The 17,139-nt window shown below is 33.5% G+C and overlaps 1 protein-coding gene across 1 annotated transcript; it reads right to left on the minus strand.

Annotated features, from left to right (window-relative positions):
• Nucleotides 1-477: 477 nt before the first annotated feature.
• On the minus strand, nucleotides 478-16,633 carry LOC139511301 (uncharacterized). The gene is made up of 10 exons (XM_071297925.1): nucleotides 16,541-16,633; nucleotides 15,392-15,471; nucleotides 12,884-12,946; nucleotides 10,613-10,718; nucleotides 8,845-8,942; nucleotides 7,356-7,430; nucleotides 3,784-3,931; nucleotides 2,788-2,928; nucleotides 1,223-1,475; nucleotides 478-696 (listed from the first exon to the last, which is right to left on the minus strand). Exons 1-10 carry the CDS (start codon nucleotides 16,575-16,577, stop codon nucleotides 492-494), a joined length of 1,206 nt encoding a protein of 401 aa, XP_071154026.1. The 5' UTR covers nucleotides 16,578-16,633; the 3' UTR covers nucleotides 478-491.
• Between the last annotated feature and the right edge of the window lie 506 nt (nucleotides 16,634-17,139).

Here is a 17,139-nt window from a genome sequence, read left to right on the forward strand (position 1 = left end):
CTAGATAACAAACGCTACTACCATATAGATTAGGAAGAAATAACGACTAGATAACAAACGCTACTACCATATAGATTAGGAAGAAATAACGACTAGATAACAAACGCTACTACCATATAGATTAGGAAGAAATAACGACTAGATAACAAACGCTACTACCATATAGATTAGGAAGAAATAACGACTAGATAACAAACGCTACTACCATATAGATTAGGAAGAAATAACGACTAGATAACAAACGCTAAGTACTACCATATAGATTAGAAAGAAATAACGACTAGATAACAAACGCTACTACCATATAGATTAGGAAGAAATAACGACTAGATAACAAACGCTACTACCATATAGATTAGGAAGAAATAACGACTAGATAACAAACGCTACTACAATATAGATTAGGAAGAAATAACGACTAAATAACAAACGCTACTACAATATAGATTAGGAAGAAATAACGACTAAATAACAAAATAACTGATCATCCTTTATTTTCCGACGAATAACGATGCTAAATTTGGTTTTACAAGAGATAACGTCGAAGGTTTGATGTTCGAATTACATCCGTCGCCATGGCAACAGAAATGGCATTCATGAACATTGTGATTGTTGACCGTTCCGTATTGTGTACAATAATCAAGCTTGGCAGAATTATTGGTCCATTTTGCATGGCATGTTTGTTCAGTAACACATCTGTAACACAAGGTAAAACTATTGCAATATAAACTAAGCTATTGTTTAAACGAAAAACATCAATTCAGACGACGACACTTGAACATTTTCGCATGAATTCATTGGTATAAAAGTATCTACTTTTTGAAATCTTACAAAGAGATGCATAGTAATGCATTAAATTGTCTTCTGTTGACTAAATATAATAGTTTATTGACTAACTGAGCATTCTACTGAAACTAACACGATGATTGCATCTTTTTTGGTCAAAATTGACATTTCCGAAGAAAAAAAAATTCTTATCAACTGGTTATATTCTTTGAAATCTCCTTTTTAATATGCTCCTTAAATCTATTTACTGTTGGGACGTTTTTTGTTTATAAAATAATCTACAACATTTTTTTTTTATGGTCGAACACGGATGGATAAAAGAAGATGTAATAGTAACGATGATTTTGCCTCTAATGACAATATTCAAGTTTGAATGTATTAGTACATTAATTCATCGAGATTGACATTGCAAAGGTATAAAGCGAACTGTACAAACCCTTTGAAAATATGTTCTTTGCCAAAATTGTCAGTTAAGACATCTGTCATGCAAAAATCTTGACCTGTCTGACATGGTGAAGTTAAAATACGATAGACTTCATCTGTAGAGCAAGGGGTTAGACTATCAATGTTTCCACATGTATGGCATTTCGTCTGTCTCGCTGTACTCGGATTTGAAGTAGTTACCGATGAGGTGGATTTTGCGTTTAGAAATGGTCGATGTGTGGTTATTGTCTTTGTTTTCAATGTTGCTGAAAAAAACATGTACATTTTATGTTATGAAAAACAAAAGCAATTTTCTATATCTGAAATTAAAAGCTAAAAGTAGAAAACTTTTGTGTTTGAAATAAAGTTTTAGTGTCTTATAGTTCCTACCAAAAATCGGCGGTCTCTGCGGGCACTCCAGTTTCCTCCACCAACATAAACTGACACCACGAAATAGCACTACTAACAGTGTGTAAGTGGCGTTAATTACACTACATAATTAATCAGTTTATTCTGATATAATTTCCAGAGCTCGTAATTTGTAAAACATTCCATTCAAACTTACAGGTCTTTAAATAAAACATTAAGTTATGTCATGCTAAGAAATTCTTTGTGATATGTGTAGTGAGTGACATTCTATTTATTTATTTTTGGCAACAATGGTTTATTCATTTGTTAAAATGGATTTTATCTGCAGCTAGGATTATCTATCATCTCTTTACATCTGGTTGAAGCTGTTAGAAACTGTCAGGAACGCTAATCATAGTGCCAAAAAAACTAAACTGTCAGTCACTACACACAAAGAATTCTTTAGCATAACACATCCGAAGTATTGACAGCACTGTTTTATGTTGACGTATTCATTCTCTTAAACATTTAACTTATATATCACATAAGAAATGTAGGTCTGAGATTGCTTACTTTGCATTTAATTTTTTTTACAATTGCGATATAAATTACTTATACAGAAAAAGTTCATTGACAAAGACATCCCACTAGTCCAATAAAACGCTGATATAAAACTTTGATTTAAATGTAATTAAACTTATGTAGTCTGATGATGAAAGTTTTTAATGACCTTGACTGGCTAAACAGCATTTACACGGTCAGAATAATTGCGTAAAAGCTCTTATAAGACAGGACGGAATGCAAATGCCTTGTGCATGTTGTATTTCTATATCTTTGATGCCAGTCTGAGGGACCGAGTCTTCTGTCATCTTTTCAACAGTTCCTTATAGGAGGTGGTCTACCTTAAGAGATATTAATCAACCTGTGAAAAATTTACAGTTCTGTTAAGCAAATAAGGATTTTCTATTGTCTGGCTTATAACAGATTGTGATTCAACATTCTGAATTTTTGGTTTTTGATTTTTTTTAAAGTTTCAGTTCACCAACTTTACCTATATATTCTGTAATTTGCTACATATATAGGCACATGTAGCGACAACATATACTTTACCTATATATTCATCACATTTGTTACATGTCTTGGCACATGTAGCGACAACATATTCTTTACCAATATATTCATCACATTTGTTACATATCTTGGCACATGTAGCGACAACATATACTTTACCTATATATTCATCACATTTGTTACATGTCTTGGCACATGTAGCGACAACATATGTATGTGCAGTAGCATGACAAAGGCTGTCTTTATATAGAGCGCATCTGTTATCATTGTCTACACATAATGGGTTCTCAGTTGTCTTCACTATAATAAAAAAAAAAAGTAAAAAGTGATTACAATATTTGTATCATTAAAGCCAACAAAGGAATAACAGTAAAGTAAATGATGAGCACTCCTGCGAACATTTTTTTCTTTTTCTCATCTGAAATCAAAAGTATCTTCTCACAATTTATCGTTAAATTTTATGATGTAGTTTTATAGATTATCGTTGATTTTCTCGCTTGAGCCGGCACGACGAAAGTGAGAAGAGCAGTCGAATTGAGGTAACCTATGATATTCTGTGTATCGCTATTTTACATATGAAGACGTTTTTCTTAACAACAGCACGTGTTCCCTTAGTTCCTAGCGATAATTTTCATACCATTCGATTGACTCCGTTTTCATATCACTCGACTCCGCTGAGAAAGGAAATTATCAGTCAGCAAGATCATGAAATTGGCCAAAAAGTCGTTGTCCGTTTTTCGGTCCCCTGTGGTAAGTGCCGCAATTTTGTCATAGTTTAAAGAATAACCATATTTGTTATAAAAATCTAAGTCACCGGCATATTTCTTTCATTTCAGCCATCTTTTGAAGTATTTACACCTCAAAATAGTAAAACGGCGAAATTGTGTCCCCGGCGAATATGCGCACCCAACTCTATATGGATTTTTTTTATCAAGACCCACCTTAAAATACCCATTTCTGCAAATGATAGTCAAATTTTAAAGATTATTTGAAACTTTGTTATTCTGGAACCAACCTTAGAAATTACTTAAAATATTTCTTCATTTTATATGATAAGTCTAAATAAACATACGTAGATGTGGTATGATTCAATGTGACAGCTCTCCACAAGTAACCTTATGACATAGAAGTTAATAACTATATGTCTGTTCTAACCTGAATGCTGGACTGGTGTAGTGATTGTCGTACTTTTAACTAATGTAGTACTGGTAGTTGTTGTAGGTCTGATGGTTTTGGCCGTTGCAATACAATGATCTCTTTTGCAGTAACAGGGTAGCGTATGTGAAGAGCATCCAAATGTCACCTGAAGAGATAAATAGTATTTTGTTGTTATAATACTTGATAATAATAGTCTGTTAGATTTAAAAATGAACGAATACTCAAGCCAGGTAAAAAAAAAGCACAAAAATGTCGCCATTCACCTCCAAAGCTAACCAAACCTTTTAACAGATTTATTCAGAAGGGATATATTTACGATACTGTTGTAAGGACATAAAGATGGCATAGTTTGAAATTAATATTTATTCACTCATAGGGTTTTCGGAAATAAACGCACTTTTTCTAAAACCAGTTGTTGTCATGATACGGGTTATGTTCTTCTCATATACGTTATGATAGAAGATACTTTTAACGGGCGGGAATGTGCTTTATTTTCATATAATAAAGACATATTTTTTTCAATCGGTTAAATTAAGGTCTGGAGCTTGTATGTTAGTAACTGCTTGTAGTCCGTTGTTAATGTATGTAGCATTGTCATTTTGAGTAGTTTCTTCTTTTTACTATTTTGACATCCGATTCGGACTTCTTCTAAACTAAGTTTTACTGTACGTATTGATTTGTGTTTGTTTATCCTACATTGACTAGAGGTATAAGGGGTTGAGATCTCACTAAACATGTTTATCCTACATTGACTAGAGGTATAAGGGGTTGAGATCTCACTAAACATGTTTATCCTACATTGAGTAGAGGTACGAGGGGTTGAGATCTCACTAAACATGTTTATCTTACATTGACTAGAGGTATAAGGGGTTGAGATCTCACTAAACATGTTTATCCTACATTGACTAGAGGTATAAGGGGTTGAGATCTCACTAAACATGTTTATCCTACATTGACTAGAGGTATAAGGGGTTGAGATCTCACTAAACATGTTTATCCTACATTGACTAGAGGTATAAGGGGTTGAGATCTCACTAAACATGTTTATCCTACATTGACTAGAGGTATGAGGGGTTGTGATCTCACTAAACATGTTTATCCTACATTGACTAGAAGTATAAGGGGTTAAGATCTCCCTATACATTGACTAGAGGTATAAGGGGTTGAGATCTCACTATACATTGACTAGAGGTATAAGGGGTTGAGATCTAACTATACATTGACTAGAGGTATAAGGGGTTGAGATCTCACTAAACATGTTTATCCTACATTGACTAGAGGTATAAGGGGTTGAGATCTCACTAAACATGTTTATCCTACATTGACTAGAGGTATAAGGGGTTGAGATCTCACTAAACATGTTTATCCTACATTGACTAGAGGTATAAGGGGTTGAGATCTCACTAAACATGTTTATCCTACATTGACTAGAGGTATGAGGGGTTGTGATCTCACTAAACATGTTTATCCTACATTGACTAGAAGTATAAGGGGTTGAGATCTCACTATATATTGACTAGAGGTATGAGGGGTTGATATCTCACTAAACATGTTTATCCTACATTGACTAGAGGTATAATGGGTTGAGATCTCACTAAACATGTTTATCCTACATTGACTAGAGGTATAAGGGGTTGAGATCTCACTATACATTGACTAGAGGTATAAGGGGTTGAGATCTCACTAAACATTGACTAGAGGTATAAGGGGTTGAGATCTCACTAAACATGTTTATCCTACATTGACTAGAGATATAAGGGGTTGAGATCTCACTATACATTGACTAGAGGTATAAGGGGTTGAGATCTCACTATACATTGACTAGAGGTATAAGGGGTTGAGATCTCACTAAACATGTTTAACTTACATTGACTAGAGGTATAAGGAGTTGAGATCTCACTAAACATGTTTAACCTACATTGACTAGAGGTATAAGGGGTTGAGATCTCACTAAACATGTTTATCCTACATTGACTAGAGGTATAAGGGGTTGAGATCTCACTAAACATGTTTAACCTACATTGACTAGAGGTATAAGGGGTTAAGATCTCACTATACATTGACTAGAGGTATAAGGGGTTGAGATCTCACTATACATTGACTAGAGGTATAAGGGGTTGAGATCTCACTAAACATGTTTAACCTACATTGACTAGAGGTATAAGGAGTTGAGATCTCACTAAACATGTTTAACCTACATTGACTAGAGGTATAAGGAGTTGAGATCTCACTAAACATGTTTATCTTACATTGACTAGAGGTATAAGGGGTTGAGATCTCACTAAACATGTTTAACCTACATTGACTAGAGGTATAAGGGGTTTGGATCTCACTAAACATGTTTAACCTACATTGACTAGAGGTATAAGGGGTTAAGATCTCACTATACATTGACTAGAGGTATAAGGGGTTGAGATCTCACTATACATTGACTAGAGGTATAAGGGGTTGAGATCTCACTAAACATGTTTATCCTACATTGACTAGAGGTATAAGGGGTTGAGATCTCACTAAACATGTTTATCCTACATTGACTAGAGGTATAAGGGGTTGAGATCTCACTAAACATGTTTAACCTCGCTGCGTTTAAGCGCTTTACCCCTAGTCAGGAGCCTCTGGCCTTTGTTAGTCTTGAATGTTTGGTTGTTTATTTTTATTATTTTAGTTCGTTTATATGTTTCGGAGTGTTTTGTGTCGTTCATTTTCACTGAACCAGTACACATTTGTATTTAGGGGCTACATTGTACCTGCAGTCCGCTTTCAAGTGCGGTATTTTATCGCTGTTTTAAAGACCCATATATGGCTTTGAGCTGCTTGGTCGGGTTGTTGTCTCTTTGACACATTCCACATTTCCATTCTCAATTTTAATTTTTTTGTAATTTGTAGAGAACTGTTTATTGTTTTTTTAAAGAGCTCGTCAGATTCACAAAAGTTAGACAGTCTTATTTACCAACTGTTATTGCCCGAGTGTATCACCAGCTTATTATTTTGAGATTCGATGTTTTGGTACTTTCATGTGTTGATATATGCTATCTATTTCCTGTCGATAGATGAAGATGTAATTAAAAAGAAACAAACCTTTAATTAGTACCTCAAACAAAATTGACCTCAGGTGAATTATGGTATTCTTTATGGTTTTTCTTAGTCAAAAACCTCCTGAAGTGTATACATGTGTATGTATAAGTATGCACACCTGGCGTTTACATGTTTATGTTTGAGAGTTACTTTTAAAGTTAAGATATAAAAAAGCGCTTTGGACGCACAAATATAAAATGTCATTTACATTTACTAACAATATACACATGCACCATTCATGGTGGAATGTTAGTCTCGGAGGGAACCATTATGTTAGTTCGACACGGACATGATTTTTACATATTTTCTAAACTAATTTATCAATGAATTACCCAGAAACTGATGTTCCCTCTACATGGTTTGAATTATTGCTTGCTTGACGTCTTATTTATGGAGACCGGTATTTCTTTTGTTAAAAGTTTTGTTATAATTATTTGATGGATTGTAGAAATGTTGAGTGTCTCTATTATAAATTTTAAGAAAAGAAACATAACCTTTGTACCCAATTTTGTTGGATCTTCCATGCATCTTCCTATTGGACTTCCCCCACCTTCTTCAATGTAACAAATCTGTAAAGGATGTTGCTATATATAGTATACACAGAAACTAATGAATTGTATTAAACGCTAATGCTACATTAAGGTAGCACAATACAAAGATTTGTTTACATCCAATCTCCAACTTCTAAAATGCTGTTACTTTCTTAAAACTGCATATAAATTAATAAAAGAGGTATATATAAATAGATAACAGAATTATCTTTTAAATGAATGCAATATTTTTTTATGCAATCATTATGTAATCAATCATTATGCAATTTATGGCAAAATCATGGTCAGTTCACTTGAATGAATTTAGCTCTTTTATCTCTATAGCTACACAAGAAATTTTAACGTTATCTTAATCTACACAACAGGAGCTACAAAAGTGTGTCTCAAATTATCGCTATTGTATTCCATTCTTTCATAAATTTGTAATTAGTGTAAACATCCTTACCACATAAAAGTAGACAGTGTATGATTAGGTGTAACATTTGATCTATACATTCTATCCAAAATCTGAGACACCCTTTTGTAGATAATGACTCAAGGAACAACATATAATGAAATCAACCCTCTCGGGGGATCCATGAAGAAGCTAATTTCAATTGAAAGTAGAAATTTCTTGTAAAATTATGTAGACACAGTTATCATTATAATTAATCACATAATTGTTGTATAATACTAACATTGCATTACTATGAAAAAGTAATCTGTTAGCTATCCATAGATATCCCTTTTATAAATTTTCAAGCATTATGAAGAAAGTTACAGCATTTTAAAACTGGGGACCTTGAGGTATGAAATCTTTGTATTGTGCTACCTTAAATGTTACCAAATTCTATTTAAAGTTAATTTTTCCAGTATTGTTTTTTTTTTTTTTTTTGGTATATATTATTCTTAAAGATAAGGATCCAACTCTCACAGGCAAAGTTGATATTAGATATATTCATATATTCTATAATTATAAAATGTACTTTTTACCATATAGCTCCTAACTTTGCATCGGATTTACTCCAAATATTCAGTTTTGAGAAGGTAATCCAGAAAAGCACTCCGGATGCGATAGATTTATAAAGTGCTTATATCATTAGGTATGTTTAGTTTGTTTTCCTTGTTGTACGAAAGTGTTGTAGTGATCCCTACAGATTTTCCATAACAAATACATGTATATCTTTATAATTATGTTTCAATAATAAGTTCAACGTATTAGTTTTAATATTACATTGACATCCAGGCCACAATAATGAATTGATTAATAAAGTATTTCTGCAAAATTAATGGCCGAATGTTTAAACTTGTCAAAATGACTGTTACTCTGAATGCCCCAAATGCACTGTTAAATTAAACGAAGGTATAAGGCTTTACTGTCTTCGCAAAGAAGTGATTTTGAACTGAATAATTGACTTAAGATCTAGATCTTTTTGTCTAAATATTGTATCACCTGGCCAATAGAACAACGAGTTCCCACGCAATCAAGTACGTGACTACTTGGGGTCGAACCACCAACATTTGTCAATGCACGAAAAAATAAAAGTCCAGCTGAAATAAATGTATAATAGTTTTCAGTTATTAGTAGCAACATTATCGTAGCAACTATATAATACATGGTAAATATGAATTAGCTTCATAAAAACAACAGACTGATATCTAAGTACAATTTAATTTTACAAAAGTTTCAGTGTGTGAGATGAAGTAAATGTTCTAACTGTTAATGTTAATACAATGGATGTGTTTGACAGTGATCAAAACATGACTGTTGGTACGGATTATTTCAAGTATAGACCGATCAGTTATACAAACATCATATCCTATTTCCTTCTAGTTTTTAAGTAAGCAAATTAAGGAAGATTGCTGCTCAGTTTCAAAATAAATAGCTTTCCATAAAACTAGTATATATTGATAGGGGATTAATTGCGGAATAAAAAAAGCAAAACAAATATAGGGGTCAATGTGCATGTTTTTGAGATATTAGCCATTGGAAATCTGGCGGGAAAATGTTCTCTCTTGCTTTTTCATAGCTTTATCATTGACCAGTTAAAGTTCTCAAAAACTATTGAAAAAGAAGTAAGATTTTATAAGACTCTTACAAATGGCTTATAATAAATATTTAAATGATTAATAAAAAGAAAAATGGGGGTTCATGACCAAACATTTATTAAGGCATTCAACTGGATTAAACCAAAGGATTTCGAAAATCTGACAAAAATTCCAAATCATGACAAGCAAACATCCTTAAATCTAAATGATTTATGCATATACTGTAAAGTAATGATTTCTATACAACTAGAATGGTTAGTTTAAACATATTTATTTATAGTGGATTGGGAAACAAGTTTTGCAACTTATATTAATCCCTTTCCACTTTGCGGGTGCTGCCTTGTAGCGGCATTAGCCTACTCTTTTTCGAAATCTACAAGGGTACCTTTAACGTGCAAGAGATATGGCTCTCTCTTAACACGGGTCAGCCATTTATCGTCCCCTTCCGACGGACTATCATCGTTTCCTCAAGACCATACTCGCAGATGGTGTCAAGGGAGAGCCGAAAATTGAGTTCCTGAAATTTTCATCCCAAACGGTAATCGAACCAGGAACCTTTGTGTTAGTATTCCGATGCACTACACCACGGCTCTCTCAGAATGGTTGATCGGATAGGTTAAATTTTATTAACAAACATATGAAGTTGGTCTTTCCATTTGTTAATGTGTTTGTCCATAAAGACCAGAATCTCGTTAAACATATTTGAATTTTTAAGTTCCTTAATAGATTTTGAGTTGATAGCAGATCTTGTTATAGTCTTTGTTACTTTTCTGCATCACTTGTCTAGAATCAATTCAATTCTATGAAACTGTCATACAAGTGAGAGGTTTGCTAGCTAAAAAACAGGTTTAATCCACCATTTTCTACATACGAAAATGTCTGTACCAAGTCAGAAATATGACAGTTGTTATCAATTTGTTTAGACTTTTGATTTTGCCATTTGATTAGGGACTTTCCATTTTGAATTTTCCTAGGAGTTGAGTATTTTTGTAATCTTACTATTTTCATATTGCTGACACTTTATTAAATTATTTTTGGAAATCGAATGTTGGACTAAAGAACAATATTGATGATGGTGTGTTGGTTTATTGATAGATGCCTTGAATTTATATGTAGCTCCTTTGATTGATAAATTATTCAACTTCTTCAATTAACATCTTACAAGAACTTACTTAACTCTAACATGCATTTCTCATTGTCACAAAAGCAGTTTAAGTCTACATTGCCTTGATTTGGATCTTGAAGCAGTGTTTGTGGGCATAGTTGTAATCCCGGTGCCTGTAACCAAAATACCATCTTTTCATGTATAATTTTAAATGAATTTAAACTTGAAATATTTGGTTGTCACTCGTGTAGCATGAACAATTGAACCTTCCGGAGCACATGTGTTTATCCCTGGTTGTATAAGTGTAAACTCAAAATTACAATTAAGGTATTGTTCGTTGGACTGTTTTTTGTCTTTGCCATTGTTTTCATTTGGTCATTGCATTGTCTGTTTTCTTTCGAGCGAGATTTTTTTAATGTTTCTTCTCTCTGCTTTATTCTAATTAAGTTGCTCAACACGTGGCAATAACGAAGGAGGAAAAGACTAGTTTGGATCGGGTGCAAAAAAATGTGTCCAGGTAGGATGGCATGTATTCATGCGGACTGCTACCTTGTGATCTTATAAAATCCGACTCATCGTGTCTGTCTTGACCAAGACTATTATTATATTCATATGCACTTTCATGGATATACAATCTGTCGATACCTGTATGCCCTGTATTTTGGCATTGCACAAGTTCGTGTTTTTCTCTGACTGTTTATGACGTCATTACACTTAATTCAATGGATGTTGGGTGTGTATTGATTGATAATTTAGTCTTAGATGCAAGATTATTTTTATTACTTGTTAAGTAAGTAAGTAAGTAAGTAAGTAATGACTTTATTTAAAGAGGGTGGCTCAATTAGCTTTCGCTAATCTACATTGAGGCCCTCACAAAGAACACACAGTACAAATATTACAAAGCTTGCAGTTTCTAACATATTATGTAAATGTACTATTCATGCTAACTATAAATTGTCTGTAGAACAAGAGAAAAAATGAATTTATATATATATATAAAATACAAATCATTAGAATATTTTCGTAAGTTGTTATAAATCATTTATTATAGTCAAGAAATCAAAACATTTTTGTTTAAAAGTGTCCAGGTTTTCACAACATTTCATTTCATTTGGTAGTTTATTCAAAAGTATAGATGAGCTATTTTGTGGCTTTGAACTAGCTGTTAGTTACTGCGAGTACTCTATTATCAGTACTTAGTGGGATTTCTTTTGTTTGGATATATAAGTACCCGGCCACATCCACTCTGTGTTTGTGTTAGACGTATTTTATTTGTACCAATCTGATGAGTTGCGCCTTTTTCAACTGATTTTTATAGTTCGTTCTTATGTTGTACTGTTTCACCACTGTCTCTGGTTAGGGGTAAGGTCTGGATCCCGGACATCTTTAAATCCGATACGTTCTGTATGTATGTGCCTGTCCCAAGTCAGGGGCCTGTAATTCAGTGGTTGTCATTTGTCGATGTGTTACGTAGTTGTTTTTCGTTTATTTTTTGTACAACAATTGGGCCGTTAGTTTTCTCGTTTGAACTGTTTAACATTTGTCATTTCGGGGACTTTTACAGCTGACAATGCGATATGTGCTTTGCTCATTGTTGAAGGCCGTACGGTGACCTATAGTTGTTAATTTCAGTATCATTTAGTCACTTGTGTGGAGATACCAAATCTTCTTTTTTATGGTCAATCTGCATTTACATCAACTTGTTTTCGTCCTGAATATGCATTTAATTTGTCAATGGACACACCCTCCACCATCATCATAATGATAATTCCTTCTTTTTATTGTTTTATCTGTGTCTTCTCTAATAATTGTTTCATTTTCCAATTTGTGATCTTTTGCCATTGTTGTTCAAAAGAGTTATGTTTATCACTGAATCACTGAACTAGTATATATATTTGTTGAGGAGCCAGCTGAAGGACGCCTCCGGGTTCTGGAGTTTTTGTTGCATTGAAGACCTATTGGTGACCTTCTGCTGTTGTCTGCTCTATGGTCGGGTTGTTGTCTCTTTGACACATTCCCCATTTCCATTCTCAGTTTTATGTCTAGAATATATGCTTGTCGAATGCTAAAGGTGTCAGACCACCAATTAAATTATTTCTCTTTAACCAAAAGTATCATTTTTGCAAATTTGTTGGTTAGTTTAAGTAAACAAGGACCTCAAAAGCACTATGTTATGCCCGATTAGGGCCACTTTTACATACGTTCTAAATTGGAGGGAGTAATTGGTGATCTGACACCTAAAGGAAATCACGGAATTAGACGTCAACACCGCACAAGAAGGGTCACAAGGTTTGACACTGTTGCAAATATAAAAAATTGGAAAGTATTGATATCTTACATGATGCGGCATTCTGGCGCAGTTTCCTTTAGTGTCCGAGTTAAATATACGTATCATACACACCTACAAAAGAGGGAACTTACGTATGTCTACTACTAAATAAGCTTAAATAAATTAATGCTAACTTAAACTTTGAACATATTAAATAAAGATATGTTTTATTTAAGGATTAACTATGCAATGCATATTTACTTTCATATTTTGAGTGCATTTCTTTCCTACCACAGTTTTGTGAACGTTGTGTGCCGTTTGTTATAGTATGTTTAACGTTTCGAAAGTAGAAACAAATGCATCGTTTAATCATTGTTTACTGAGCCTGTTTGAACTGTCAAACAATCTTATTTCGCGGTACAATAGCTTCTGTACCTAATAATTGTTTTTGGTTGTGACAATCAGGATTATACCTCTTTTTCTTTTGTATGAATCATTCTTTTTATTGGGTAAAATATGAGTAGATAACAACTAATTCAATGCCAATTTGAAAGTAAGAAAGAAATGCAGCGTTGGTATTAACAAACGATGAAGACAAACTGTAGATTATTTTTTAGGGAGTGTATAGTTTGTCAAAATTTATGCAAAATTTGCAAAAGTAATGTTGGAAACAAACGATCCAAACGTGTGCTCGCTGAACCGTTTGTGTCATTTTTATTAGAAAGAAATGCACTCTTAATAAACAATCACCGTTTACAAAAATTATAGATTCTGTACATTTGAATTTGATCCTACAAGGAAGCTTTTAAACCAAGAGTTCCAAATGGTGAAGTTGAAGTCATTCCTTCGTAAATTTTACGGACGCCATCATGAGTTGGTTGACCGGAATGGAATAACCGTTTCACAGATGATATCGGATATGTTCCTTATGTCGTAACTACAGTAGCCAACCAACCGAATTAGACTATTTACCGGATTTTAAATAACATAAGCAACACGACGGGTGACACATGTGGAGCAGGATCTGCTTACCCTTCCGGAGCACCTGAGATCACCCCCAGTTTTTGGTTGTGTTCGTGTTGCTTAGTCTTTAGTTTTCTTTGTTGTGTCTTCTGTACTATTATTCTCTGTTTGTCTTTTTTTTATTTTTAGCCATGGCGTTGTCAGTTTCTTTTCAATATATGAGTTTGGGCATCCCTCTGGTATCTTTCGTCCCTCTTTTAATGTTGATCATTTTTGAAAGGTATTCTGATTTTCTGCAAATTTTGAAGGCGCCTATAGTTTCACTTGATTTAATTTCATATTTTACTAGTTTTGGGATAGAAAATAGTTTCTACACCTTGTAATGTTTCCAAGTTACAAATGACCGATAATTATTGATTACACTGTATTAGAAAGCTGTATTAGAAAGCTTCATAAATCTAATAGGAAATGTCAGTACCTGTATCACTGTATCTCATTATGATATATTTATAACACGTAATGAACATAATATACTACGAGAGGGAATTCGATTGTTAAAGTGTGGTTGACAAGAGATACATGTACACGAATATTTCATGTGAACATATTCAAATAAAGGAGGTTTTGGTTGGGGTCCTCCAGTTCTGTTTATCGTTAATTGTTTTGGTATTTTTTTTTTCTATTCCTTATACTCTTTGCCCATTACTGTTGTAAAAATCTGTCCCATCGAACTTGAGATAAAGGATATAACGGAAACTGTTAAGTCTGCCTTATTTCTCTACCTACTTGAATTGCGGGTCGGTTGAAAACTAACATTTACGACAAAAGAGATGACTTCAGCTTCACAATTGTAATCTTCCATTTCTATGTTGCAAAAGTCTAGCAACACCTGCAGACTAATGTGTATATATCCCTGTTGATACGATATACCATAGCTTGTTGTATTTCCTATCATGATTTCCTTGATAGAGTTTTACGGACGCCCTCACAAGTTGATTGACCTTATGGACTATCCGTTTCATAGATGATATCGGTTATGTTCCAGATGTCGTTACTGCAATCCCGTCCCCTTTTCCCAGACGTGACCTACCAAAGCAGACTTAATACCGGCTTATTCTGACATGGGCAACCTAACTCCCCGGCAGTTTCAGCTCCGATCTGCATACTACTCTACACTTACGATGGAGTAAAGGAAAATATTTCCGGAACGAAAACGATCACTATACGAAGTTTGATGAGCAACACGAGGGGTGCCACGTGTGGAAAAGGATCTGCCTATCCTTACAAGGGACTTGAAGTTACCCCAAGTTTTTGGTGGTTTTCGGGTTGCTCAGTCTTTAGTTTTCTATGCTGTGTTTTGTGTACATTTGTTTGTCTGTTGGTCTTTTTCTTGTTTCCCCTTTTAGCCAAAGATAATGAACCAACCATATTTTGTGCCTATACCAAGTGAATTAAGAACATGTGTTGTCGCTTGTTGTTTTCTTTGTTTGTATGTCTACTTGAATTGTAAGAGAACTCAATTGTTGGTGATTATTGTGAGATCTATTGCAGTATCACAATACTTGTTTTTGTGTAAAAATGAAATAATATTAATTATATAAATGAAAAAGTTACATCAGTTTGGGTACAGTCCTCTGTAACACATCTGAATGGAGTCTGGTGTGCCACACATACGCCGACTAACGTCACAAGGACTTTAAAAAAAAGTATAAGAATGTCAATTTCAGCTTTTCAATCATTTAATTTACTGTAAGATAAATATTATTACACGGCATTTTTATAATTATTTATTAATATTTCTTTTAAAAATAGAAAATTTATATTACACCTAAGTACTATATAAAAATAAAGCAATAGATTGTCTTTCGGATACCAATTGATTCTGTTTGAAAACTGATGTCCGTCGATTTTAGAATGTATAATGTTATACAAGTGTAAAATATTGAATCTGTAAAAAATATTATCATGAACAATTTTCTGAGTCGCTTTTAACAACAATGTGTGCTGGTGAAAAAAAAAATGTGTGTGAATATATTGTAATAAGGTGAAGTAATAGTTTTCGGCCTAGTTTGTTATTAAGTTTTATCAAACATTTTGTCACAATAAATACAAAGTCATTTGAATTGTTTATAAAAAAAATAATGTATTTTATCTATTATGTTTTAATATTTGAATTCGAATAGATTTTAATATTTATTTATTTTTTATCTTAAAGCTGAAAAGGATACATCAGTGAAGCTCAAATCATAAACGTTAAAATGTCAAAATAATGTATGACGCGGAAGAGCCTTGCGAACCCAAAATTTGAATAGGTTTTCCAAAATTATTACAGCCAAGGTGATCGACCTCAGAATTAGAAAAAAACAACAATAAATGTATTTTAACAGAAACTGGCGAAATTGTAATATCAACCCACATTCAATTCATCGTTTATCTAGTAATGTGTTTAATCTGCGACATAATGTTGCTAACCAATATAATGATAGTTAAATTTCTTTGTCATGGTAAATAATCAAAGTGTTATGATCAACCCCTATGACAATGCTCCTATAAATGTTACAATATCGGACACATTAGAACATTTTAGAAAGACACGTAATTACGTTAAATTGAGAATGAAAATGGGGAATGTGTCAAAGAGACAACAACCCGACCATAGAGCAGACAACAGCCGAAGGCCATCAATGGGTCTTCAATGCAGCGAGAAACTCTCGCACCTTCGCAACAGAGAACAATTCAATTAATACAAATGTTATATCCTACCGAATGTAATATGCGGTATAATTCCGAATGTAGACATCACATGTGGACCTTGAATGTAACATATATTTCATATGGCGATCAGATAGAGATAACGGTATCACTGTTCATCATTCGTATGTCATTAAGTTCAAAGAACTGATATGATATACAACAACCTTAGTGTAAAGCAAACCAGCTGTGTTCACGAGTGAGTTGAAGGTACAGACACACACACAATATAAAACTAGATGTGTCAAAGCGACACGAATGGCCCCGTCTCAAAAAATTGAAAAATCTGCAATTTCAATAGCACATGTGGACACAAACATGATGGTTACTAATAAGTCTCACATATAAAAAAAAAATTCACCTCAAAATCTGGGGGCGTATAGAAAAATGTCCGTATAACTGTGATTTTCAACAATTTTCAAAGTTGTAAATCCTTAATTTTGGCAAAAATTAGCGGAGCGGAACGAAACTTAAACTTGATCTAGAACTCATCATTGGTTAACTTACATACAAAAAATCAGGCCAATATCTGAAAGCATTTAGAAAAAGGAATCGTATAAGTGTGATTTTCTACAATTTATTAAAGTCCAAAGCCCGAAATCAGCAAAAAT

Source organism: Mytilus edulis, chromosome 2 (assembly GCF_963676685.1).
Source record: "Mytilus edulis chromosome 2, xbMytEdul2.2, whole genome shotgun sequence".
Lineage (NCBI taxonomy): Eukaryota > Metazoa > Mollusca > Bivalvia > Mytilida > Mytilidae > Mytilus > Mytilus edulis.

What these genes read in the sequence shown, in the direction of transcription:
- LOC139511301 (XM_071297925.1), bottom strand. Translation starts at nt 16,577, where the DNA reads ATGTCTACATTCGGAATTATACCGCATATTACATTCG. An exon ending in GAAATGCATGTTAGAGTTAA is followed by an intron (nt 8,943 to 10,612) that starts GTAAGTTCTTGT and finishes CATTTATTTCAG; the next exon opens with CTGGACTTTTATTTTTTCGT. An exon ending in AAAGAACATATTTTCAAAGG is followed by an intron (nt 697 to 1,222) that starts GTTTGTACAGTT and finishes CTTGTGTTACAG; the next exon opens with ATGTGTTACTGAACAAACAT.